Source organism: Heterocephalus glaber, unplaced genomic scaffold (assembly GCF_053883595.1).
Source record: "Heterocephalus glaber isolate CG9 unplaced genomic scaffold, H.glaber_assembly_v1.0 deba00001452, whole genome shotgun sequence".
NCBI classification, from domain to species: Eukaryota; Metazoa; Chordata; class Mammalia; order Rodentia; family Bathyergidae; genus Heterocephalus; species Heterocephalus glaber.
In genome coordinates this window covers 4,739,027-4,764,956 of record NW_028258302.1, presented here as the reverse complement: position 1 = coordinate 4,764,956, position 25,930 = coordinate 4,739,027, and the positions used below count along the sequence as shown (strand labels likewise).

Genomic DNA, 25,930 nt, shown 5'->3' with positions numbered 1-25,930 from the left:
ATTTCGTAGTTTAGAAGCCATAATTGCAGCTTTCCCAGCCCTCCCTCTCCGTGATCCTTCCCTTTCCTTGCTGGTTGGAACCAGCTGAGCTGGTTGCTTTTTCCCTTTTTGATATTGTTCTCATCCTCCTCCCTTCACATTACCTCTCTTCCCCTCCCTTTCCCATTTACTCTTACATTCCCCTGTTCCTCCTCACCCTCTCCTGTTTTCCCCCTCCCCAGGTTTCTGGCTCCCTTTTGCTTTCTGTTTGTGTTACTGAGGGCAGTGCTCCAATTACCTCATATTTGGAGAGAGGAAGCTGCAGCCAATCCGGTTTCTGTCTGCTTTTAGGTCAAGTGATTTCTGAACTGCAGTGAGATGCTTTGAATTTGTCTTGTTGCAGCTCTGAGCCTGTAAGATGGCTGTCTGAATCGGCAGCAGCAGGAAGAGACAGAGAGATAGAGAGGCAGGGAGGGAGGGAGAAAGAATTGGAGGGATTGCCGGCATAGTGCATGTTTATAAATGTGCATCGGACCCGATGAAGCCAACGTTGGCATTTTTCTGGGATCCCAGGACTGGTTTAGCTGCATTTTTGCTGAGATTAGGAGAGGAAAGAAATGGGAAATTCACTGGGCTGTGTTAAGGAGCCGAAAGAGTCAATAGCTGTTCCAGAGAAGGCTCCTATATCTCCTAAGAAAAGGGTTCGGTTCAAAAGGAAGTGGAAGGGGAAGAAAATCCCTATTCTGCAGGCATCTCACAAGGAAGAACCCTTGGAAGGACCTGGAGTCACTAAAGAGACTGAAAGCCTAACGAAGTTCACAGTGAGTCTCAAAGAGGACGGAGTGGGAGGGCCAAAGCATCCCCCCTCAGATATTTTGCTGCCTACGGACTCAGCCCTGAACACACAGGGGGGGGATCCGGGAATGATTGTGCAGGTGAAGGAGAGATTCCAAGGGGAGATCCAGACTGCTCACCTTTTGTTAGAGAATGAGTCATCAGTTGCTGGAGAGGTCTGGGATTCCCTGGAAGAAGGCATGACTGTCATTGCTCACCTGCTTGATAACCCAGCAGAGAGGAACTGTGAGAAATCAGTGAGCCAACTGGTGGAATTTCCACGGACAGCATCCTGCAGCAGCAGAGCTGTGCTTCTGCCTTTGCAAGAAGAGACTGCAGTGGAAAGGGGAGGCATTCTGCTTGGATTTTGGAGTAGCACTTTGCCTGGGATAGACTACTCCACTGACACAAGAAATCAGGACCAACTTTCAGAGGGGTGGAATGTGGGGGAAGGAACCAATAGTATTTTGAGAGCCCCTCAGACAGGTTCCCGGACTGCTGAAAGTTCTGTTTCTTTTTTACTACTGGGCCAGTCAGGAGGCCCTAGATGCACAGAGCCTGCCCATGTGGGTCGAGCACCCCCTCAGGGTCCCAGATTACCGGCTTCTCAGAGTGATTTGTCTGTCAGTGGCATGACTGTGAGCGTTTTGCCCTCATCCTCTGGCTACGGTAGTGATGGGCTACACTTACATGGGATCCAGCCTAAAGATACAGAACCTGAAAAGAGCTCTACATCCTTCTCAGAAGAGGATGGCACTCTTTCTTTGGAGGCAAGCCACACCCCATCATGGGGTGTGGAGGAGGTAGGTGGGCATGTAACCACTGTCCTGGATTCCTGGTCCTCCAGCCTATAAAAATGGATTATGGTGAGCAGTGAGAATCCTGGTGCTTCTCAGATTTCCCCCCATGTAGGGTACTGTAAGTTACTGACTTCTGGGGCTTGGCAAGCAGCATCTATTTCAGGTACATCCTTCGACACTTGCAACCAAGTCTTGTTGTCTCTGAGGAATTTGTGCTTCTGGTTAGCCAAGTAGCATAATTGCTGGAGCCACCTGGCAGGGTTGATTCTTAAGGTGCAGCACTACTTACTTAGTCCTTACTCTCAGGCAGGGCTGTTTACCTGCTTCTTTGCTGCAGAGAGTTGTGATGAAGCACAAGAGGGGAGAAAGAGGTCTCAGAGAGTCTCTGAAATTAGTATGGAAGGCTGAGGGATGTTGAAGGGATGGAGGTGGGCAGCTGTCTTCAGTGCGCTTGCCCTTCTCTCTAGAGAGCTGTGCTCCTACTACTAGTGATGTAATCCCTCTCCTGTGGAGAAAAGGCTAATGACAGCACTCATTTTGTGTCTGTCTGGGAGGAGAAGGCTCATCCTCCTCTGCTTTGCAGGATTAGGGCATGGAGTTAATGGGGGTGGGTATAGAATAGGGAAAAAAACCTGGTTTTTTGAGACAATGCCTTGATATACAGTTTTGGCTGCTCTCGAACTTACTACGTATCCTCAAACTTGTGATCCTTTTGCCTCAGCCTCTCAAGGGCTGGTATTACAGGCGTGCACCACCATGTCTGGCTTGAAAGCTTGTTTTGTGCTTGAAATTGTTTGAGGTTTTAACATATTTAACATTTTGTTTGTGAAGTATGTGGTCAGACATAGGTGGTGGTTTTGGTAGCTATAAATGTTTCCAAAGGTCAAGAATCAATGAGAATTCAGAAATCTGGATGATGAGATAAGGGAACACCAAGATCCTGGTGGCATAACATGTAGCATGTAGATGTTTGAGCGTGTAGAGGATTGATGTTGTAGTTCACTCATGGCTGAAGAACTTTTATTGGCATGGTGGCCTCTGCTCGGAATCTCAGAACAGCAAAAGGTGAGGTGGAAGATGAAGTAGGGCACTTTCTTGGCTAGGCTATGGGCAACTGATATTGCATAGCTGCCCTGATAATGCTGATCTGTGATGAAAATTTCCCCTGGGGATAGATTTACCCCATGGGAAGGCCATCTCAGTGTCCTCTGTTGGGAGTTTGGAGACTTCTAACAGTTTAGAGAAAAGATGGCATTGAAAAAGTATGTTATATGGATAGGCAAGAGGCTCCATGGGCCTCATAAAAATATGTGTACATGCAAGTGTGTGTTAGGTAGCAAGGAAGACAGTGAGGCTATGGGGTTGGGGTGTACAGTATTTGGGTTTCATTAGATAAGAGGAAGAGTCAAAGTCAGTTTTTATCTTTTTAAGGAGTAGATGTTGAATAGCTGGGGATAAAACCACCTGCCAAGCTAGTTTCCTCTTTTAATACTGCTGCCATTAAAGTTGATATTGTGGAGTCTTAACAGTATTATAGGATACCTATAATGTGGGGTTTTCACAAGTTTGGAGTAAAACATTTTAGGTACTCTTGGTGGAAATCAACCTTACATAGTGGACTATAGGTAACAGTAGCATCTCTGTACCAGTTGGATCTCCATAATGAGAATGAAAATTATGTACAACTCTGAGGAGTGTTTAGTTTAGTTTAGTTTTGCTTTGTTGAGTCAGGGTCTCTATATATACTTCACGTGGGCCTTGAATTCACTATGGAGCCCAGGCTAACCTCAAACTCAAGGTAATCCTCCTACCTCAGCCTCCTGAGTGCTGGGATTACAGGCATGTGCCACCATGCCCAGCACTGAGGAGTTTTTAAAAAAGTATTGGGAGAATCCTTTGGATCACAGTCTGGTTGACAAGAGTCAATAGCAGTGTGACTCTTTTGCTATTGAGCATGTGAGTCAAATTGGTGTGTGATGTTTTTCTAGGCAGCCATCCTCTGCATCTAACCCCCATACTTTTTCATTGAGGTACAGCCAGACTACTTAGATATAAACAAGGCTGAAAAGCTGAGTGACAGAATCTTAAGGCAGTTACCTGTTTCTGAAGCTCTGTGTTCATCATATGATGTGGGGACTGGACCATCCTGTATGACATAAGTCACTTCTCAAGAGTTAGTATGAAATCTTTTTTTGTTGTTGTTAGTGTGAAATCTTAACAGAATCAATGTCCTTAAAGTCAAGGGGCTAAAACTCTCATAGTCTGTGGAGGAACTGTGTCTTTAGGGAGCTGCTCCCCTCACTAGCAAGCTGTTCACAGACTCTAGAGCAGCAACAGCCAAAGAGACAAAGGGTGTTCTGACCCTATAGGCTTGTGTGTAATCATGGGTCAAGGCTCAAAGCAAGTGTCTGTCTGGAGCGTGGGGAGGACACAGTCAGAAGAGCAGCTGTGGCAGTCATGCACCAGCACTTTCCTAAAAAGGAGTCTGTATGCAGCTCAGTGGTGTTTGTTTTGTTTGCTTGCTTCTTTTGGTGTTTGTTTTGTTTTTAATGTGTCAGCACAGTAAGCCCTCTCAGAAAACAATTCAAGTTGCACAGTGGTCTCTGTCCTTGTTAGGACTCAGCCCACATTCTCCCTCCTGTTGATTAGTCCACAGTGTAATGATGGGAGTGGGACTAGGCTAGGGCCAGATGTAAACTTTACAATGGGTTTTGCGGCTTCTCAGGATATCAAGAAATGGGAGTTGATTTTTACTGAGTGTGAGGATTAGATAATAGAAGATAAATGTAGCCTGCTTTCCTGTTTGACTGATGCAATTAATACTCTCCTAGTCTGAAAATAGTTAATACAGAAACAGGGTGACAGAGACCAGCTGACAAAATGGTTTTCAGAAAGATAAGTAGAGTAGGATTTGGAGCTGGATGGAAACAGGCTAATAGCGATTATACTTTGATGTCAGACAGAGGTCTTCTCTTGCCCTTTCCTTCTCTCAGGAATTCTCACTCCTCGCTGCCATTAGTACCCTTAATACCTGGCTCATTTGAACAAGGAAAAATGTTGAAAATCCTATCCTCCTCCCCATCTTGGCTCCCACCACCAATTTCCTGCCCACATTGTTAGTGGACCACATAGAATGAAGAATTTGACTCTGTATCAGTGTCCTTGCCATATTCCTACAACTTCAAGTGAGTAGACGGCAATGCTGGGGGCTAGAAATGATGAGAGATCAATTGGTATATTGTTTTCTGGGCTCAGCCTTTTCAGTTTACAACCATCCCTTTCCCATTTGTCCTTTTTAGTTATAGAGAAGCCAGTGCAGTGCACACATGCGTAATTCCAGCTACTTGGGAAGCTGAGGCAGAAGGATCACAAGTTTGAACCTAGACTGGGTAACTTAGTGAGAACAGACCCTGTCTTAAAATAAAAAAGGGCTGGAGATGCAGCTCAGTGCAAAGTCCCTGCTTTCAATTCCCAGGATTCCTGCTCCCCACAACAATAAATGGGTGCTGGTGGTGCACATCTGTAATTCCAGTACTCAGGATGCTGAGGCAGAAGAACTGACATGAGTTTGGGGCTAGCCTGGGCTACATGGTAAGTTCAAGGCCAGCCTGGAGTATATATAGCAAGACACTGTCTCCAAAAAAAAGAAAAAAAATTCATATAGACAGTATTATTTTAATAATATTAGTTTTATATTATAAAAAATGCAAAAACAAAGGGATTATTAGAAGAATGCAGAAGTTAAAAGTTATAGTCAGAGCCTTGTTCAAGAATGGCTTTTGGGGCCAGTGATTTAGCTCAGTGGTTCTGCCTCCTGCCTCCAAGTGCAAGGACCTGAGTTTGTTCCCTGGTACCAAAAAAAAAAAGAATGGCTTTTGTTCTTTTTAAAAAATGTTACTTAACAAGCCAGGGATATGTAGCTCAGTGGCACCATGCCTGCCTGGCAAGCGTAAGATCCTGAGTTTAATCCCCGGTACCACAAAAAAAAAGAAGTTATTTAACAGTATTACTAAAACATCATTATTTTTTAGATGTAACAGTGTTGTGATATTAGAGTCCTTATCTTTTAGAGATTTAGAGATAACTACTGAATTGTTTATAGAGGAAAGAATATGTGTGGGATTGGCTTCATAATAGGGGAGGGGTGAAGTGGGTGGAGTGTGGATGAAACAAAATAGTTATGTGTTGATAATGGTTGAAACTGGGTGATGGCTACAGAGTGGCATATTACACTGTTCTGTCTCATTTTGCATATATAAGAAAATTTCCATTTCAGGTGGGACATTAAGAAGAATAAAATTGTATAAAAAAGGAAAAGTTACAAAAGTAAATTGTATATAAATAAATTTAATAATAATGGTAAAGTTATTAATGCATATACTGACTGAAAAGGGGTTAATATTGAGTACATATGAAATGTTATACAGGTGAAGTGGTTAAGAATGTGGAGCTGGATTGGCTTGATTTGAATTCTAGCTCTGTCACTTACTAGCAATATACCTTGGACAAGTTACTTAATTCTCTGTGCTATAATTTAATTGTTTGTAAATTAAGGATGAGAATAGTATATGTGTATGTTGCAGGGTTGTTGTGAGAATTATATGAGGTAGTACGAGTAAAGCACAATAAAACGTTAGTCATTAGTACTATTATTGAAAGAATCTCTACAAATAAACAAGAATAAGGCAGGTGTCCTTGTAGAAAAATAGCGGAAAGCCCGGGACCATGCAGTTCACAAAAAAGGAAATCAGAATGCCTCGTGCTGTAAGAAGAATCTAACTACTGATGAAGGATATAAAAATTAAAAAGGTAAGCTACCCATCAGATTGACAGACAGTAAAAAGTCTGAAAATACCTAGGGTAGGCAAGGACGTAGAGTGATGGGAAAACCTTCTCATAGCCTGTGGGTAAAAGTATAAATTGGTGCTAGAGAGAAATTTGACAACATCTAGTGGAATGGAAAAATGCTCATATCCTATGATCTAGACTTTCCATTCTAGTTATAGTCTCTTGTGAGATCTTCAAGACTCTGAATTTAAATACTGAAGAGAACACACTCTTACCTTTACCTAACTCTCATATTGGTAATAAACACCTTTTTTCTCAGTCTTTTTTTTTTTTTTTGGTACTGGTGATCGAACTTGGGACCTTGTGCTTGCGAGGCAGGCAGTGGCACCACTGAGCTAAATCCCCAGCCCTTCTTTTTTCTCTATTCCTCACAAATACACAAACACAGCTGCCATTGGGTCCCTCTAGCTGGGCACTGTGCTTTCACTTTCTGCTTTTTTTTTGTATAATTAACAAATAAAATCTTATGTTTAAGGTGTACACAGCATCATGTTTTGAGATACATATATGTTGTGAACGGATTACCATAATCAAGCTGATTAACATATCCATCACTTACATAATTACAGAAATTTTAATTTTCTCCACTTAGGAACATTTTTATAATGATGCAAGTCAAAATATTCTTAAACAAAAAAAAAAATATGCTCGGCATATGTACCCAGAGGCAGATTAAAACAGTTAAGTGAATACCATTCTAGATATCTCTGCATGTTAATGCATTTGTGAAAAAAAATTGTCAATGCCATATATAATATTTTGTAACCTGCTGTTTCACATAATGGAGGGTAGTGGATACCTTTTCACCTCAAATTCATGTTAACATCATGATTTTTGAAGGACATAATTAATAATTCTTTTCTCCATCCTCCCATTACCGTTTCTCACATCTCACTTCCACTCCTCTTACTTAATAATAGTTTTTCTTCTACTTTAACACCCCCTCCCCAAATACTGGGATTGAACCCAGGGCCTTTGCTCTAAGCTACATTCCCTGCTTCCTACCTTGTGTGCTTTTTAAAATTATCTTTATTTTGAGATAGGGTCTTGCGCTAAGTTGCCCAGGTTGGGCTCAAACCTATGATCCTCCTGCCTTAGCTTCCCAGAGTGCTGGGATTGCAGGTATGCCCCACCATTTCTGAATATCATATCATCTTTTTTATATTTTACATATTATGAAAACTATATGATGCTTGTCTGAGTCTGGCTTATTTATCTTAACATGATGATCTTCAATTCCATCCATTTTCCTGCAAATGACATAATTTCATTCTTCTTTATGACTGTTGTATATGTCTTGGTTAACTTTCCCATTGCTGAGACACAATACCTGATGCCCACAGCTTAAAAGAAGGGGAGATTTAATTTGGCTCATGGTTTCAGGAAAGTCAGTTCATGGTTATCTGGTTCTGCGGCAGAAACATCATGGTAGAAGGATGTGTTAGAACAAAGATGCCAGGAAGCAGAGCAGGGAAACAGTACCAGAGAGGAAAGAACAAGGAACCACATAAAGACCTCAAGGTTATGCTTCCATGATCTATCCAGACACACCCAGAACTGTACTTTACTAATCCCCTGGGTGGCTCCCAAGCCAATCAGGTTGACACAATTAAGCTTAACCACCATAGTGCATATATACCACAAGTTCTTTATCTGTTCACCTGTTGATGGACACCTACCTATTTTGGCTATTGAGAATTGTAAATAAACATGGATATTGTGGATTGTACAATAAACATGTGTATACAGGTATCTCTGTAGTATGCGGACTAATTTTTTGGGTAAATACCAAGGAGTGATATAACTAGATCAAATGGTGGTAGCTCTTTTTTTTTTTTTTTTTTTTTTTTTTTTTGAGGAACCTACATAGTGATTTCCATATTGTCTGTACTCATTTACATTGCCGTCAGCAGTGTATAGGTATTCCTCTCCCTACATCCTTACCCCCACATCCTAGCCATTTATTGTTTTTTGTAGACTTTTGATTGATAGCTGTTCTGACTGGGATGAAATGGAATCTCAGTGTTGTTTTGATTTGCATTTCCCTAATAGCTAAAGATTTTGAACATTTTTTCATATACTCATTGGTCATTTGCACTTCTTCTTTTGAAAAGTATCTGTTTATTTCATTTGCTCATTTATTGACTGGGCTGTTTGATTTTTTGTTTGTTTGTTTTGTTTTTGGAGTTAAGTTTTTTTGAGTTCTTCATATATTCTAGATATTAATTCTCTGTGAGAAGAGTAGCTGTCAGATTTTTATCCCATTTCTATAAGCTGTCTCTTTATTCTGTTGTTTTCCTTGCTGTGCAAACAACTTTTTGTTCTTTTTGAAAAGTTTAATAACAATCCTATTAATAAAGCTCTTTTTTTTAAGTTCATATGAAGTTTTGTTTTAAAGGTTGATGTGCAGAAATTTTTTAATTTGATGTAATCCCATTTGTTGATTTGTTGATTATTTCCTCTGTTATTGGAGCCCTGTTCAAGGAAGTCTTTTCCTGTGCCTGTGGCCTCAAGTATTTTCCCTTTGTTTTCTTTGGTAGTTTTCAGTTTCAGACCTTAGTACCTAAGTCTTTGATCCATTTTGAATTGAATTTTTTTGTTTGTTTTCTGGTGATAGTTGGAATTGAACCTATGTCCTTGTGCATGCTAGGGAAGCACTGCCACTTGAGCTATATCCCTAGCCCTTTGAATTGATTTTTGTACAGGGTGAAAGGTAAGGATCTGGTTTTAATCTTCTATATATAGATAGTTTTCCTAGCACCATTTATTAAAGAGCTGTCTTCTCTTCTTTCTATGTCCCCTGTTCTGTTCCATTGGTCTGTGTGGTGTTTTGGGGGCTTTTTTTGTTTGTTTGTTTGTTTACTGTACCTTTGTAGTATAATGTGAAATTCATATTGTGGTGCCTCAACCTTGCTCTTTTTGCTTAGGATTGCTCTGGCTCTTCTGAATCTTTTGCATTTCCATATGAGTTTTAGGATTTGTTTTTCTAGTTTTGTGAAGAATGTCTTTGAAATTTTATTGAGGACTTCCTTCTCCTCCTCTCCTCCTCCCTCTTCTTCTTCCTCCTCCTTCCTTTCCCTCCTGCTTCCTTTCCCTCCTGCCTCCTTTCCCTTTCCCTTCCCCTTCCTCTCCTCTTCCTCCTCTTCTTCTTTCCCCCCCCCCTTTCTCTTCCTCCTCCTCCTTTTGTTTTTGAGACGAGGTCTCACTACCAAACTCATGGCGTTCCTCCTGCCTAAGCATCCTGAGTGCTGGGATTACAGGCATATGCCACCACGCCTGGCTACTACTGTTTGTGTATGTTTTGTAAGTGATACGAGTAATTTTTTAAAAGTTTTTTTATGTTAAGGCTTGTATAAAATTACATTCAACACTTTGATTAGGAGGTTATATTCCCAAGAACCACAAGTAAAACTTATGCCTGGATGGCATAGCAAGACCCTGTCTCAAAACAAACAAAGCAAAATACACAAACAGAGCTTTTGGTCACATTAGGAAGATTATAAATAAACATCAGTAAAATGAATGAGAAAAAAAAAATCCAGTGTTATATAACTGCATTCTTATGGTTTTGAGTGAAATTTCCTGAGATAGCATAGACTCTGAAAAGTGCCATTATATCTTGAAAATCTTAAGAGGAAATGTAGACAACATTTTCTAGAAAGTTCACTCACAAAATAGCTTTATTGATGAAAAAGACATTGATATCAATGACATGTGAAGTTTTTCTTGTATTTGTTTTGTTTTGCATGTGAAGTTTGAATAGCATATTTTTAAACGTAAAGGCAGAAAAAGTATTAATGCTAAATTAATGAACTAGATACACTGCTTAATTTTAAATAAGTATATAGGTGTAATAAATTTCTAAATTTAAAGACGACTACAAAGGCCTTTCTCTGTCTCTCTTACATTCACCCATCTGTTGTCATTTGGGATAGCCTTATTTTAATCAAATAGGACATTTCTCAACTAAGTTCTTACTGGACAAACATGTTTATTTTATCCTTTTTTGCTTGGCTAACTTACACTCACTAAAACTCTGGCCGAGGTGCTATCATCTCTAAGAAGTTCCTGTCATTGCTAGTTAGGGTTGCTAACTTACCTCTGTCACAACATCCCTCTCTCTCTAAATTATCTCCCCAACTAAATCACTTGACCTTAAGGTCTGTGGCTGTCTTTACTTTGAGACACTAAGAACTTAAACAGCTCCTAGTATGCAGTGATTGCTTGAAAAATGACAGAATGAATAAATAATATGTGTGTTATTTTGTTCTCTATGGTGTCTGGCATAGGGTTAAGATGCTGTCCAATTATTTATTATTTTGTATTTATTTATTTATTTGAAGTACCAGGGATCGAACTCCTCAGGACTTTGCTCTTGCGAGGCAGACGCGGTGCCACTGACCTAAATCCCCAGCCTGAGATGTTGTCCAATTAATAAAGTACTTACTGAACAAATATCATATGGTTTCTCCTAAATGAGAAACCCAAAGTATAAATAAAAGATGGATAATAGGAAACAGGTAGATAGATCTTTTTCAAAAGGGAAGGAGACCAAGAGATGAGGGAGGAAGGAGGGAAGGGAAGGAAAGAGGATGAAAAAAAATTAAGATGTGTTACATACATGTACCAACTCCCCACAATGAATGTAATTATGTACTGCAAACATATACTTGTAAAAAATTAGGAAATATTAAGTTTCTGGCCATGCTTCAGGAAAGGAATTAACCAGACCTTGGAAAGTGTGAGTGAAAGAAAATTCAAGTAGATGTACCTTAGTCTGTGGCATAGTATTGAGGCTATGCTCTCCCCGAATGGCTTCCTGCTTAAAATCCATATAAGTGAGAAAGCTTCCTACAACTGAAGCTGAATTTCTGCCTTTGGGAAATTAAGGTCAATTCTTCCACAGAGCCCAAAGGACAACACTGTGCATACACATGACATGTGAGTGATATAAGAAGAGATGGGCAGAAGCCATATTTAATTACTGAGATGGTTGTAATGATAATCCCATTTTTCACATTTATTTTAGTCTAGAAAGAGCTCTAATCCTAACAGAGTGTTTTTCCTTTCCCTGAGAGAGCCAAGTATTTCCCTGTCTCATTACAGCTGTGCTGAAAATCTGAAGTAAAGCTGTTGATTGAAGTAGTTTAAGTGCAGTATAGAGTAATACTGTGATTTGCAGGTAGGAAATATCATCAGAGAGATGGGGTATAGTTGTGCCAGGCATACATTGTCAATTAACTAATTGGAATTTAGTTTTTTGATAAAGAGCCCATATACTCAGATTTCATTTTGCTTATTCAAATTCATTTTTACTTCACCAAATTTATTTCCTATTCCCAACATTTTGCCTTCTTAATATGTACATGAAATAGTTGCTATGAAAGTATGAGGATATGTTATTGTTGAGTATCATTTAGCCATTAAAATAGGCAGCTAGAGATCTTATTAAAGGGAACTGGAATGGAATTGGTACTAGAGAGGGACTGATGTTTTTTTTGGGGGGGTACCGGGGATCGAACTTGGGACCTTGCGCAGGCGCCGGAACCACTGAGCTACATCCCCGGCCCGAGGGACTGATTCTTTCAGGGTCACAGGATGATTGATGGCTTGGGCAGCATGAGCCATATTAGTCCTCAGCTTTGCAGCTTCATACTGCCTCCATATGCACTTCAAGTATTCTTAGAGTAGATTGAATTTTGTGGGATTGACTCACACTGATCACAGAAGCAAGAGTTTGGTTGATGTGAAAGAATTTTAAATGGGATGTGGTAGTATGCACCTGTAATCTTTGCACTTAAGAGGCTGAGACAGGAGGATCACTGTGAGTTCAAGGCTAGTGTGGACTACATAGTGAATTCAAGGCCAGCCTGAACTATATAGTGGAACCTTCTCTCAAAACAGAATTTTTTTTTTTTGGTACCGGGGATTGAACTCAGAACCTTGTGCTTGTGAGGCGGGCAGCGGGACCACTGAGCTAAATCCCCGGCCCTCAAAACAGAGAATTTTGGGCTGGGGATTCAGCTCAGTGGTTTCATCGCCTGCTGCGCAAGCGTAAGGACCTGAGTTCGATCCCCGGTACCAAAAACAAACAAACAAAAAACAATTTTAATTGCCACATTTTTGTGTATTTGCCATCTACCACTCAGTGCATGTTTTTGGAGTATTTGTATGGGAAGCATATAATAATCTTAAGGTTGTCAGGAGAACATGGAGTCAGAGCAGAGGACTGGAGAGTGGAAAGTAGATTTGTGAAATGGTCTTAACTAGCCTGCATCATCAAAGTGTGATAGCCGGATTTCTCCTGTAGGCTCCACCTGTCAAGGGCATGATGAGGATGCTCTGCCCTCAAATATGCCATCTAGGGCAGCATTTCACCTTTGCAGGTGTAGGAGCAGTACTTCTTGGATTTCCTTTTTGACTTCATGCAAGCTTCCTGTACTCTTCCGTTTTCATAGTCTGTCTTCAGAACAACATTTAGTAGTCTACAGTGTTATTTTAGTCTCAATAGAGTATTAAATTCCTTACCTCATTTTTTCAGATTTAAAAATACAGATGTTCCTCAACTTACAGTGGGGTTACATCTTGATAAGGTCAGCATAAATCAAAAAAATCCTGTCAGAAATGCATTTAATATATGTAACCTACTAAACTAGCCTGCCTTAAACTGCCCAGAACACCACTTACATTAACCTACAATTGAGCAAAATCATCTAACATGATGGAAAACCTCTCATAATAAAATATTTAATATCTAATATAACTTATTGAATACTATATTAAAAGTGAAAAAAAATAGTTGTATGGTATCATACTTTGGAGCCATTATAAAATTGAAAAATCATCAGGTCCAAGCCAAGTATGGTGGCACATGCTTGTCGTAGCTCCTCAGCAGGCTGAGGCAGGAGGATGGCAAGTTTGAGGCCAGCCTGGGCAACATAGCAAGACCCTGTTTCAAAAATAAAAAATGGCTGGGGGTAACTTAGTGGTAGGACACTTGCCTAGCATACATGAGGCCCTAGGTTCAACCCCCAGTGATGACAATAAATAAAAAGTGAACATTCATTAAGTTGAGCCATCATAAGTCAGGGACATACTGTATGTTGTGCTGATGGATAATCTCATTTCTTGAGTTTGTTTGTTTTGTTTTTGGAACCAGGGATCGAACTCGGGACCTCGCGCTTGCGAAGCAGGTGCCAGAACCGCTGGGCTGAATCCCCAGCCCCCTTGAGTTGAATTTGTATAGTTGGTATTCCCATACTCAGAGGTGTCTTACTGTTGATATCCTTGATATCCACTAGGAAGGCTGCTACACCTGACAGACAACATATATATTGACATGCCCATGCCTTCCCTGCTCCAAACACTGGGACCCAAGATTATGCTGAGAGTACTCTTTTGTTATTATGGGAAAGAAATACTGGTTCTCTAAGCACTACCAACATCATCTTATTTAATCCATAGATGGACCCCATGAAAAAGCTACTATCCTGTATTAAATATGGGAAAAGCTGAGTGCAGAGGCTTTAGTGATTTGCCTGAGGGGACATTCCTCTCTTGTTAATCAGGATTATTTTATATTTTTCATTATAAAAATAAAGTGTGGTCATTTTTTAAAGTCTTAAAAAAAAGAAAAATAGGAAATAAAATTATTCATAATCTTACTGCAGGGAAACACTTGTTAACATTAGCTTAAACTTACTTTACACACTGTTTTGAATTAGCCTTTTGACTCTGGATTCTAGGTAGGCTTTGCCCTCAAATCCTTTATTTGTTTATTTTTACCATTTCATTTATAAACCAAATAATTATAAATTATTATTATTATTTTGGGGTTTTTTTGATTTTTTTTGGTTTTGGTTTGGTTTGGGTTTTTTGAGACAGGGTCTTGCTATGTAGTTCAGACTGGCTTTGAACTCACTAGGTAGCCTAGACTGACCTCTAATTCACAGCTATCCTCCTGCCTCAGTCTCCCAAGTGCTAGGATTACAGGTGTGTGCCACCACACCTAGCCTCCAAATAATTATAAATTAAAGCATGTTAGGTCCCCAGCACAACACACTGGCGAATAGGCAATATTTGGAAGGGCCATGCTCAGTGTCTTAAGAGTTGGAGGTTATTTCTTGCACAACATCCTGGCTGCTACTTAAATGAGCCCAGCGGCAAGGAGCCCTGTCTCATAGGGGCTGCTATTGAGTTTTAGATAGTTTTGATTGTTAAGATGTAGTGTCAGCCCCTCAGGAAGCTTACATTCTTGAAGAGGTAAGATTAAATATATGAAATAATAGTCAGAAGTGTAAGACAAAGTTCAATTAAATGATGATGCAGACTGTCAGTGCTGTGACAGGGAAGAATTGAAGACCCTCATCCATACAATGAAGAAGTAAAGGGGAAAAAAAAGAAGTAAAGGAACTCCTATTTGTTGAGCATAACCCTGAGTTTGGGTTAAACACTTTATAGTCTTTTTGATTGTCACAACCCCCTCTCCCCCAGAGATGGTCTGTATTATTCCCATTTTAATTTGGTTCTAATTTTTTGCTCTTGCTTATCATATTTTGTATAAATTTCTTTTTTTTTGGTACCGGGGATCAAACTTGGGTCCTTGCGCTTGCGCAGCAGGCAGCGAAACCACTGAGCTAAATCCCCGGCCCTGTATAAATTTCTTTTGTACATTTATCTGATGAATTTCTAACAAGTTGTATATATTCTTTAAAGCTTTTGTGGGGTTTTTTGTTGTTTTTTTTTTTGGTACTGGGGATCAAACTCGGGTCCTTAGCTTGCGAGGCAGGCGGTGGAACCACTGAGCTAAATCCCTGGCCCCAAAAAGTGCCTCTTTTTTTTTTTTTTTTGTTTGGTACCAGGGATCGAACTCGGATCCTTGCACTTGAGCAGCAGGCAGCGAAACTCCTGAGCTAAATCCCCGGCCCTCTTTAAAGCTTTTGAATCAAAATTGACATCCAGAGAATTTATGCCATTTATATTCTCACTGGTGGTAGGATGAGAATATCCAATTTTAGATATTCTCCCCAATTCTGTTTAGTATCATTACAAACAAATCTTTCCTAGTTTGATAGGTAAAAAATAACTTCTTATGGTTTTAATGTGCATTCCTTTGCCGCCCCAAAAAAGCCAAGAGAGTGTATGTTGGAGTTGTCATCTACATAGCTGCCAGAGTTGGATCACCCTCTTCCTTGGTGAACCACAGTGTTTAGAGAAGAGAAAGTTGAAACCCTTCATCTTATTTATTTGTTTTCAGTTACTCCATGCCTTCCTTGTCTTTTGGCAGATCTCTGACATCTACATTAGTGGGGAGTCAGGGGACATGTCAGCCAAGGAGAAGCTCCTCCTGTGGACTCAGAAGGTGACAGCTGGTTACACGGGAATCAAATGCACCAACTTCTCTTCCTGCTGGAGTGATGGGAAGATGTTCAATGCACTTATTCACCGATACAGGTAAGTACAGTTGAATTTCAGTGGTTCTGGAAAGGCTTCCTCTTACCTCTTTCTTATAAAAATTATAATGCTATTTCCCTCCTCAATCAAAAATTAAGCTGTGATTTATGTATTCACTTGAAAAGGAAATCTTTATTAACCTCCTACTATCCCAGGCTCTGAGCAAAGATAGCACTGAACAGAATAACCAAAGTTCTACCTTCCAGGGGAGAGAATAGGCAACAAACAAATAAACTCCTGATGTCACGCAGTGGATAGTGAGGGGCCAGTGGTAGTTTGGGCAAATGTGGTCTGGGATGGTCTCTGATGTGGACATCAAGAATGAGGTGTGTGGACCTCTGGGCCAGAGCACTCTAGTTGAAGGAAAGAGCAAGTGCGAAGTCCAGGAAGTGTGGGGGCTGAGGACAAGCAAGTGGCTTGGAGTAAGTTGAGGGAGGAAGATAGGAATTGGGTATGGTTTTTTGTTTTGGGGGGGTTTTTTGTACTGGGGATTGAACCTCGGGACCTTGCGCTTATGAGGCAGTACCACAGGGCTAAATCCCTAGCCCAGGAAGATAGGAATTGAAACCTCCTGCTTTGTTTCTTAACTTGCTCAGTATTTTTCAGCTCTGGGAACTTTTTAAGTGTTTTTCTTTGTATGAACTTGTGTGTGACAGATTTTTCTGTGCCTTGGTGAACTTTTACAGACCTGATCTGGTGGATATGGAGAGGGTGCAAATCCAAAGCAACCGAGAGAATCTGGAACAGGCTTTTGAAGTGGCCGAGAGACTAGGGGTCACCCGGTTGCTAGATGCAGAAGGTGAGAGTTCACTGAACCGAGTATGTTAGCCATAAAGCCACTGTTTCTTCTCCTTGCAGTTCTGACTAACACATTTCTTGTCTGTTCTCTCAGATGTGGACGTACCATCTCCAGACGAAAAGTCTGTAATCACTTATGTCTCTTCAATCTATGATGCCTTCCCCAAAGTCCCTGAAGGTGGAGAAGGGATCGGTGCTATGGTAAAAGAACATTTTCTACAGTACCTCTGGATTTGATTTATTTGGCCGGAATGCACTGCTTGGACAGTGTTTCTTTGTTTTTTTGGTACCAGGGATGGTACTCGGGACCTTGCGCTTGTGATGCAGGCGTTGGCACCACTGAACTAAATCCCCGGCCGTGGATAGTGTTTCTTAAGTTTTCATTGTATACAGGGCACTTTTATACAAAGCTGCCTGAATCCACATTTTCTTTATCACAATGGGCATTGTAGAGAGGTGTGATAGTACTGTAATCCCAGCACCTAGGAGGCTGAAGCAGGAGGATCATCACAAGTTCAAGGCCAGCCTGGGTTACATAATAAATTCAAGGCCAGTGAGACCTTGTCTCAAAAAAACAAAATAATAACAACATTAATAATGATAATAATAGACTTTGCCTCGAGTCCCTAAGAAAGACCCCCTAGGTATTGCAGATTTTGTATCACCTAGCACAGATTATTTGGTGCTAAATGCCAGCAGAGAATATCGTTTTCATCCCCAGCTATGGGGGCAGTGGTTTTTTTCAGACACTAATATTAGCATATTTAGATATATCAGAGATCTCTTTTCTGAATATTTTTAGTAGCTTGGTCTGTAGCCTTTCTAGATGTCGGGATATTGAATGCTGGCCTGAGAGTCCTTGAGGAGCTTTGAAACTGGGACTGTGACCATTAAAGTGAGCAGCTGCCTAGGCAATTAGAGGAAAAGGATTTTATATGGTTTGGGGTGACCTGAGCTACTTTCTCCTGTGCTTGTTCTAGATATTGCTAATCAGATTTGTGATGTTTACCTTCTGGCAATAGGAAGTGGACTCTAGGTGGCAAGAATACCAAAGCCGTGTGGACTCCCTCATTCCCTGGATCAAACAGCATACAATTCTGATGTCAGATAAATCTTTCCCCCAGAACCCTGTTGAACTAAAGGTAAAGTCACGCACTTAAATTGCTCTTATAAATTCTTTCCATAGAATAAGCCTGACCTTGTTGCTAATGGTTCTGGGTGAAGTATAATGAAAAACTAGGCCCTTTTCTTGTATCCATCTATTCATTCATCAAATATTAATTTGTAGGCACTTTATAACCAATATATACACTTCAAAGAGACAGAAATTTTGGCCAAGGAGAGAGAAAAAGGAAGAATTGAGGAATTATATAAATTATTAGAGGTAAGGAAATTTTATCTTTGACTTTTAGTTTGCTGGTTTTCACTGTTGTTGCTTTCTGCCCAGTCAGATTCCCTGTGTTCTGTCTCCAACCTGCATAGACAGCAGAACCCTCAATGTGGTCTTGAAAAGTTACAATAAAGCAGCAGTATCAACCATCTGTTTTTTTTTAAAAGAACTTATTAAATGGCATACATTTATTCAGAAATCCTGAGTTTTGTGGGTTTCTCTGCTTTTTTACAAGAAAGCTCAATTTTTCCTGGAGTGAAAAGGGAAGAGATTTCCCTTCACATTTTGATGCCTAGAGAATTTGAAGCTGTAGATAGGGATTTAACTTTGTAGAATGGAGATTATTGACAAGGAAGATTTATAGAAAGTGTGAAGGAACAGAAGGATTTAGAACAGGTAATTTCTACATTTTAGAGGTGATTTTTTTTTTTTTTTCCTCTCACTTCAAGATGAGGCATTGCTAAATATTTGATTGTTTTTCCATATTAGATAGTGGGTAAAAGCTGCTGGTTGGCTGGGTAAAGGAGGAAGAATCAAAGTAAAAAGTATACATGAAAATGGGCCTGAGAGCATGGCTGTGGTTTTGGACTGAAAAGTATCTCTTTCAGGTGTGGATTGAATTTGGCAGAATTAAGCTGCCTCAAGGTTATCACCCCAATGATGTGGAAGAAGAGTGGGGAAAACTCATCATTGAGATGCTGGAGCGAGAGAAATCCCTCCGGCCAGCTGTGGAGAGGTGGGTACAGGGCTTGGGTGTGATCTGATATTTCTTACCTTGCTGGTGTAAGCCTTTCACTTGACTATGGTTTTTTACTTTGTTTTAGGCTGGAATTGCTGCTACAAATTGCAAACAAAATCCAGAATGGTGCTTTGAACTGTGAAGAAAAACTGACACTAGCTAAGAATACTCTGCAGGCTGTAAGTCTCTGTTTTGTCCCACTTTTTTTTTTTTTTTTTTTTTTTTTTTTTTGAGACAAGGTCTTGCTGTGTAGTTCAGGCTGGCCTTGAACTCACTATGTAGCCCAGGCTGGCCTTGAATTCACAGCAGTCCTCTTGCCTCAGCCTCCCAAGTGCTGGGATTGCAGGCGTGCACCACCATGCCCAGCTGTCGTACTTCTTATTCATGTGTTTTCCACTTCTCATCCTCTGCTCTAATGGTCATATTAACAGTTGGGGAATCTAGTTATGTTACTTTCCTTTTTTTTGGAAGTGCAGTGGGCCCCTTTGCCCCCTCAATCCTGTGGGATTTAGTTTTCCTGCCTTTATTTCCCATTTCTCTTGCAGGATGCTGTTCATCTGGAGTCAGGACAGACAGTACAGTGCGAGTCAGATGTCATCATGTACATTCAGGAGTGTGAAAGTCTCATCAGGCAGCTGCAGGTGGATCTCCAAATCCTACGGGATGAAAATTACTACCAGCTAGAAGAGCTGGCCTTTAGGTAAGGAACAAGGGACTCACATGGAAGGTTTGCTCTTGCTTAATCAAGAGCAGTCAAGCTGGATGTGATGGTACATGCTTGTAATTCCAGCAGCCAGGAGGCTGTGGCAGGAGGGTCACCACAAGTTTAAGGCCAGAGAAGATTATATAGTAAGACCTCTCAAAAGACTAAAAGAAAAAGAAAAAAGAAGAAACAAGAGTGGAGCAAGAGATAGACCCTGAATCTTACAACTTGGGCATTAGAGATCCATGTTTCAATGGGGATACTGTTTGTACATATTTTGGGCAGGAAAATTCTCATGGTAGAGGAAAGTTTCCATTATTGCACACCCCTCCCACTAAGCGCCTGCAGGATTCCTCAATTGTTGTGGATATCCCCACCTATTTTAGAATGATCTGCAAGACTGAAATAGCGTATCTGGTTTAGAAATCCTGGTGATCCAGTGCACTCATTCTGCAGAAGAAACTGAGATACACAGAGAGGGTGAGGATTATCTGAAGTCACATGGTGGTCTATTGTTTATTCTGTTATACCTCTCAAGAATTATGAAAATTGGGCTGGGGATGTAGCTTAGTGGTACAGCACCTGAGCAAGCCTGACGCCCTGAGCTTGATTCCCAGTACCAAAAAAAAAAAAAAAAAGATTGTGAAAGTAGTTCTTAACTCTGTAATTTATTCCAAATTGATGAAGACATAATATCCTTTTGCATTCATTTAACACTTTCACTTTTTCAAGGCACTTTTCCTCTTATGATCTCACTTTTATTTCTACCATATTCTTATCTAGTGGATAGTCAAGATTTTGATTATGTTATAAACATATAACATGTTTTCAAAACACTTTTTCTGTTATGATCTCACTTTTATTTTTACCATGTTCTTGTCTAAGGATAGTGAGAATTTTATTTTATGTGTGTTATAAATTTAAGCCTCTTCCTTTTTTCTCCTCTTCCACTGTAGGGTCATGCGTCTACAGGATGAGCTTGTTACTTTGCGTCTAGAGTGTACAAACTTGTACCGGAAGGGCCATTTCACTTCACTTGAATTGGCTCCATCCTCTACTTTAACCACTACTCATCTGAAAGCAGATTCCCTGACCAAGGGAACCCATTCTTCTACCTCCTGGTTCCGAAAGCCCATGACTCGGGCTGAACTTGTGTCTATCTCCTCCTCTGAAGACGAAGGCAATCTCCGATTTGTGTATGAACTGCTATCTTGGGTAGAAGAGATGCAGGTGGGTGTATGCCAGTGTCCAAAAAGCTCATGTAGTGCATTGATGTTTACTGGACCCAGCAGTTTGCTGGACCTTGATACATTTTCCTTTAATTACTGATCCTGCCTGGACCTAAGATCCCTCTCCTTAAATCTTAAATGTATAGGATCAGTACAGTTTCTCACAGTACCTCTGTGTATAGGATAGGCTTCTCTAATTTGGAGGCTTTGGGGAATGTGTTCCCTTCAGCTGTGTCTTGAGAGCTCATTGGAAAAATCACAGTGTCTGTAAATCTCAGGTTATCATTAATGAAATTTTCATTACCAAAGGAAATTACTCATTTTTTATTATTAATTCTCTTTTTGTTTTTTTGAGGCAAGGTCTCGCTATGTAGTTTAGGCTGGCCTTATACTCACTATGTAACCCAGGCTGGCCTTGAACTCACAGCAATCCTGCTTCCTCAGCCTCCCGAGTGCTGGGATTACAGGCATGTGTCACAATGCCCAGCTTAAAGGTTTAAGTTTAAGCAAGCCCCCTCTGTTCTATATTTCCAAAGGTGCTATTTATTGTATTCTAGGATAATGGTTCAAATTTGATGTCTAAGCCTTTTGTTTTATATTAAATTTTTTCTATCCCAAGATGGTCACATGTACCAATAAATAAAAATACTTAAAGACAAGCTTACTATTCTAAAATTTTATTACATTGGCTAATAGTTGATGCTGTGAATGAATGAAACAAAATATTTTCAAATGTTTTTTTCTTATATCTAGTCTGATTGTGAAATGAAAATACTCCATAAAGGGAAATGCCTAAATTATAAAGTTTAAGCATTTTTAGTCTAAGACCCCTTTCTGATTGATAAACTCAGGACTATATTCTCATACCCTTCCACTGCTGCAGTATGTGGGCTTTCTTCTCCAGCTCTATAGGGGTGATTTGTGGCATATTCTCCTGTAAAAAGCCGTGGAATGATGGAGATGGTTTAGATGTCCTTTTGCCCATTCTTCTACCCCTAGCCACCTTGTCTAAACATTGGTTTTGACCATTTTCTTTTCCTGCCTACTCAGTGATAAATTACAACCTATCTATATTTTTTCATTTTTAGATGAAACTGGAGCGAGCAGAGTGGGGCAATGACCTGCCTAGTGTGGAGTTGCAACTAGAAGCTCAGCAGCACATCCACACCAGTGTAGAAGAACTGGGCTCAAGTGTCAAAGAGGCCAGATTGTATGAGGTGTGTAGTATTCAGAATCAACATTATGTTTGGGACAAGTGGGCCAGGGAGTAGGCTGGGTATGTATGATGCAGCTATCTCTTAGGAGAAGGGCCTCTGGAAAAGAATGAGAATGATAGCCAGGTATGGTGGTACACACCAGTAATTCCAGAAGTCTGGAGGCTGAGGCAGGAAGATCATTATGAGGTCAAGGCCAGCCTAAGCTACATAGTGAGACTTTGCCTCAAAAAGCCAAAAACAAAAAACAAAACAAAAAGAATGAGAATAATGAATAATACCTCGCAGAAAATTTCCTTTCTACATTAAGTGTTTCTGTTAATCTTTGAAATAGCCTTGTAAAAAAAAATATTTTTTAACTGAGCCCTTTATACTGAAAAGAAAAGTGATAGTGGAAGCTAAGGTCAGAATTAGTAATTAGTAGAAACTGTTTAAATTCAGGCTGTTAAGCCCAGCATGATAGCGCATGCCTGGAATCCCAGCACTTTGGAAGTTTAGCAGGAATATCGAAAGTTCAAGGCCAGCCTGGATTACATTGTGAGACCCTGTCTTAAAAAACAAAACAAAACAAAAAATACCTCAAGCCTTCTACCTCCAAAAATTCATGCTCTTTTTCCTTGCTGTTTGCATGTAGTAGAGAGCTGATGATCTTCCCATTTTTTATTTCAGCTCTCCCTTTCAAGAAAGCAGTTCAGTAGTTTGGTAATCATCAGGTGTAGGTTTTGCTTTAAAGCCTCCCAGAATTCCTGGAAGGTCTCTCACATCGTTGTGATTACCCTACTGAACTATTGCCCACGTATTGCTGCCCCAGGCTATAAATTATGATCCAGAGATTTGTTGTCTAAGCTTCTACTTTCAAAGAGCAGTCAGTCCTTTTTTTTTGGTACTGGGGATGGAACTTGGGACCTTGCACTTGCAAGGCAGGCGGCGGAACCACTGAGCTAAATCCCCGGCCCAGAGCAGCCAGTTTTTACCTGTGCACAGACATATTATTTGTACAGTTGAAACCATACATTATAATTTACTCATTCTCCAAATTTTTAAAAATTTCTTTCCTTCCTTTCAGGGAAAAATGTCTCAGAATTTCCATTCCAGCTATGTTGAAACTCTTGGAAAGCTGGAAATGCAGTATTGTAAATTGAAGGTGAGTTTTGACTGACTGGTTTAGTTTCTGCTTATAAGAATCAGTTCCCTCCAAATAACCAAAAGCACATGGTTTGGCTGTGTTTTATTTTTCTCTTTATTAGGTTATATCATTTACTGTTTAGTTGAACATTTGTGTAATGTTTTCCATTTTCTTTATGAGTTAGAAACCACTGCTGTGGAAAATTTAAAATAAGAAGAACCTATCCTAGCTATCCTATTTACCAAAGCAGTGGCCATATGTGTTTTAAGACACAAAAATGAAAAGTTTGACGAATAGTTGAAAATTCGAAATAGGAAGAAAAGGTCCAAAGGGGTAGGGGAAGTGCGAGGGGAAGGGGAAAGGAAAGAAGGGAAAGGAAAAATTGTGAGAAAGGAAAAAATGGAAACAAAGTCTTTGTAAATAGGGAAGGGTGGAAGAGGGGAAGGGAGCACATGGAATGGGGAAAAAATAAGAACCAAGATAAATCATGTACAGGTAGGTACAAGCACCCAATGATAAATGTAAATGTATTGTATACCTAAAATGTACCAATAAAAGAATTTAAGCAAAAAAAAAAAAGGTTGAGATTAATAGGGTATTTGTCTTTGGTCACTTTCACATCACTGGGTTACAATATCTGATACCCACCCACAGCTTGAAGGAGGAGAGGTTTATTTTGTCTCACAGGTTTAGAAGTTTCAGTTCATGTTTGGCAGACTCAAATGCACAAAGAGCATGATGGGAGAGCCTGCTGTGGAGGAAAACCTCCTCATCTCATGGCAGCTAGGAAGCAGAGAAAGAAGGGAGAAGCCAGGGAAAGAGATGCACTCTTCCAGGTCACTTTCCCAATGACCTGCCTCTTCCAATCAGGCCCCACCTCCCAGTAGCACCCTTAGCAACTGAACTTACCTCCATGTTCCAATCACCTTCCAAGAGCTCCACCTGTGAATACATGAGGCTTTCAGGGGACATTCCAGATTTAAACCATAACAGGACTTACTTCCTATCTGCTGTTGGTTTTTTTTTTTCATTTCTGAGTATCAAGATTCTCTGGAGTAGGAAAGGCCCAGGATGATTGTTTTTCCTTCAGTCCCCACAAAAGCCTTATTCTGTCTCCTGCCAAAGAGTGACATGATCCATCTTGTACAAAACTTGAGTCTATAGAAAAGAACCCAGAAATTAAAAGGCAGGCTAGGAGCTTGGGTGTAGCTCAGCAGTTGAAAATTTGCCTAACATGCATTAGGTCCTGGGTTCAGTCCTCAGTACCATAAAGAATGAAAGAGAAAAAGCAAGCTATATTCATTTCCCAGATTATTTTCTTTGATGTTAAATTTGCTATTATCTACAGATCCAAAGACGGGCAGTCTAACCTTATAACCCTTGTCTTATCTAGGAGACTTCTAGTTTCCGGATGAGGCACCTTCAGAGCCTACATAAATTTGTCTCCAGAGCTACAGCTGAGTTGATCTGGTTGAATGAAAAGGAGGAGGAAGAACTAGCATATGACTGGAGTGACAACAATCCCAGTATCTCAGCCAAGAGGAATTACTTCTCTGTGAGTCTAGCGCAGCAGGCCTGTCATGTTTATTTAATAGCAGCAGAAGGAAACAGAAAAGCTAGCCTGCCTCAGGAGCCTGGGCTTCTGAATTGCAGTCTGATAAATGGAAATAGGGATCCTCCTTAATGCATCCATGCATGTGAGAAATGTATATGGAGAGAGATGCAATAGATCCTCAGAATTAATTTATTTGGAGTGCATTTAGAAAGGCAGTGTCTTGGGTGAAAAGAGCAGCAATGTGCACGGTCAGTCATTTCAGAAGCAGTACAGTTTGTGGTTAAGATTATATCCTTTGGAGTGAGACGGACCTAAGTTTAAGTTCTCATTTCTTTACTAACCAGCTCCATGACCTTGAGCAAGTCATTTAATCTCTGGATCTTTGTAAAAGAGGATAATATCCACTTTATAAGGTTGTATAAAAGGTTGAGTAAGACTCAGTAAGTTAATCTGGGCAATGTACTATGTAGAGGACTTAGTATTTTTTGACTGGGTTATACTCTTGGCTTCCCACAAATTCCTGAATTCTCTTCGTTAATTCATTCAATAACATTCCGATCTCAACCTCTTAATTTGTAAAGTGGACAGGAATAGTCACAGAACAGTGAGGCACTACTTTTCAATGAAAGGTGTAGACAAGCAAGTAGGGGTATTTTTGCTGTTTTCAGTATTGTCATACCTCGGGTTGTTAATAATTTCATAAACCCAATACAAATAGAAGATGTTTTTACTAACACTCACTTTAGTTACTTTAATTTCATTAATTTGAGGTTCTTAAAAAATGAGTTTCTTCTAATTGGAGAGGTCATATGATTCTTCTGAAGAAAAAAGAAGTGAAGTCTGTGAAAACTGAAATTAAGCTATAATAAACATATAAAGAAAGTGCCTTGGAAGCATCAAGGAGAAAGGATAAATCTGATAGTAAGATTTCACAGAAAAACAGGCACCTAAATTGGGTCCCATAGTATTAATAGAATTTAGGGGCAGAGGAGGCATTGCAGGCTGAGGGGATTGTCTGAGCAGAGCCCTTGGGTCAATAATCCCGCTCTCATCGTGCACTGATGTGGTGCTGATGTGAGCTGTCTTCCCCAGCCACGTTTATCTCCTTTCTCTGCCTTCAGTGTTCATTCATTGTTCCCCTACTTTATTCAGATCTGGCTCAGGTCCGTGTCCTTTGTGAATCATTTTCTACTAATTCCAGCATTTGGCCCTTTTCCAAAATTCAGCATGTGCTGTTTATACGTCTCAGTTTGGCACCAATC

General features: G+C 40.2%; 1 protein-coding gene across 33 annotated transcripts in view; it reads left to right on the top strand.

Annotated features, from left to right (window-relative positions):
• Macf1 (microtubule actin crosslinking factor 1) overlaps positions 1 to 25,930 on the top strand; it is a 354,064-nt gene that overhangs the window by 159,171 nt on the left and 168,963 nt on the right. For 21 of the 33 annotated variants that reach the window (XM_087215006.1, XM_087215007.1, XM_087215005.1 and 18 more), the window contains 12 exons: positions 15,748 to 15,914; positions 16,601 to 16,713; positions 16,807 to 16,913; positions 17,735 to 17,854; positions 18,001 to 18,096; positions 18,711 to 18,838; positions 18,927 to 19,020; positions 19,387 to 19,541; positions 20,501 to 20,774; positions 21,862 to 21,990; positions 23,054 to 23,131; positions 24,507 to 24,668. In XM_087215006.1, the coding sequence (XP_087071132.1) occupies positions 15,748 to 15,914; positions 16,601 to 16,713; positions 16,807 to 16,913; positions 17,735 to 17,854; positions 18,001 to 18,096; positions 18,711 to 18,838; positions 18,927 to 19,020; positions 19,387 to 19,541; positions 20,501 to 20,774; positions 21,862 to 21,990; positions 23,054 to 23,131; positions 24,507 to 24,668 (1,623 nt within the window). Of the gene's footprint in view, positions 1 to 380; positions 1,617 to 15,747; positions 15,915 to 16,600; positions 16,714 to 16,806; positions 16,914 to 17,734; positions 17,855 to 18,000; positions 18,097 to 18,710; positions 18,839 to 18,926; positions 19,021 to 19,386; positions 19,542 to 20,500; positions 20,775 to 21,861; positions 21,991 to 23,053; positions 23,132 to 24,506; positions 24,669 to 25,930 lie in introns of those variants that run through there. The other 12 variants (XM_087215004.1, XM_087214989.1, XM_087214982.1 and 9 more) reach the window with 1 other exon arrangement.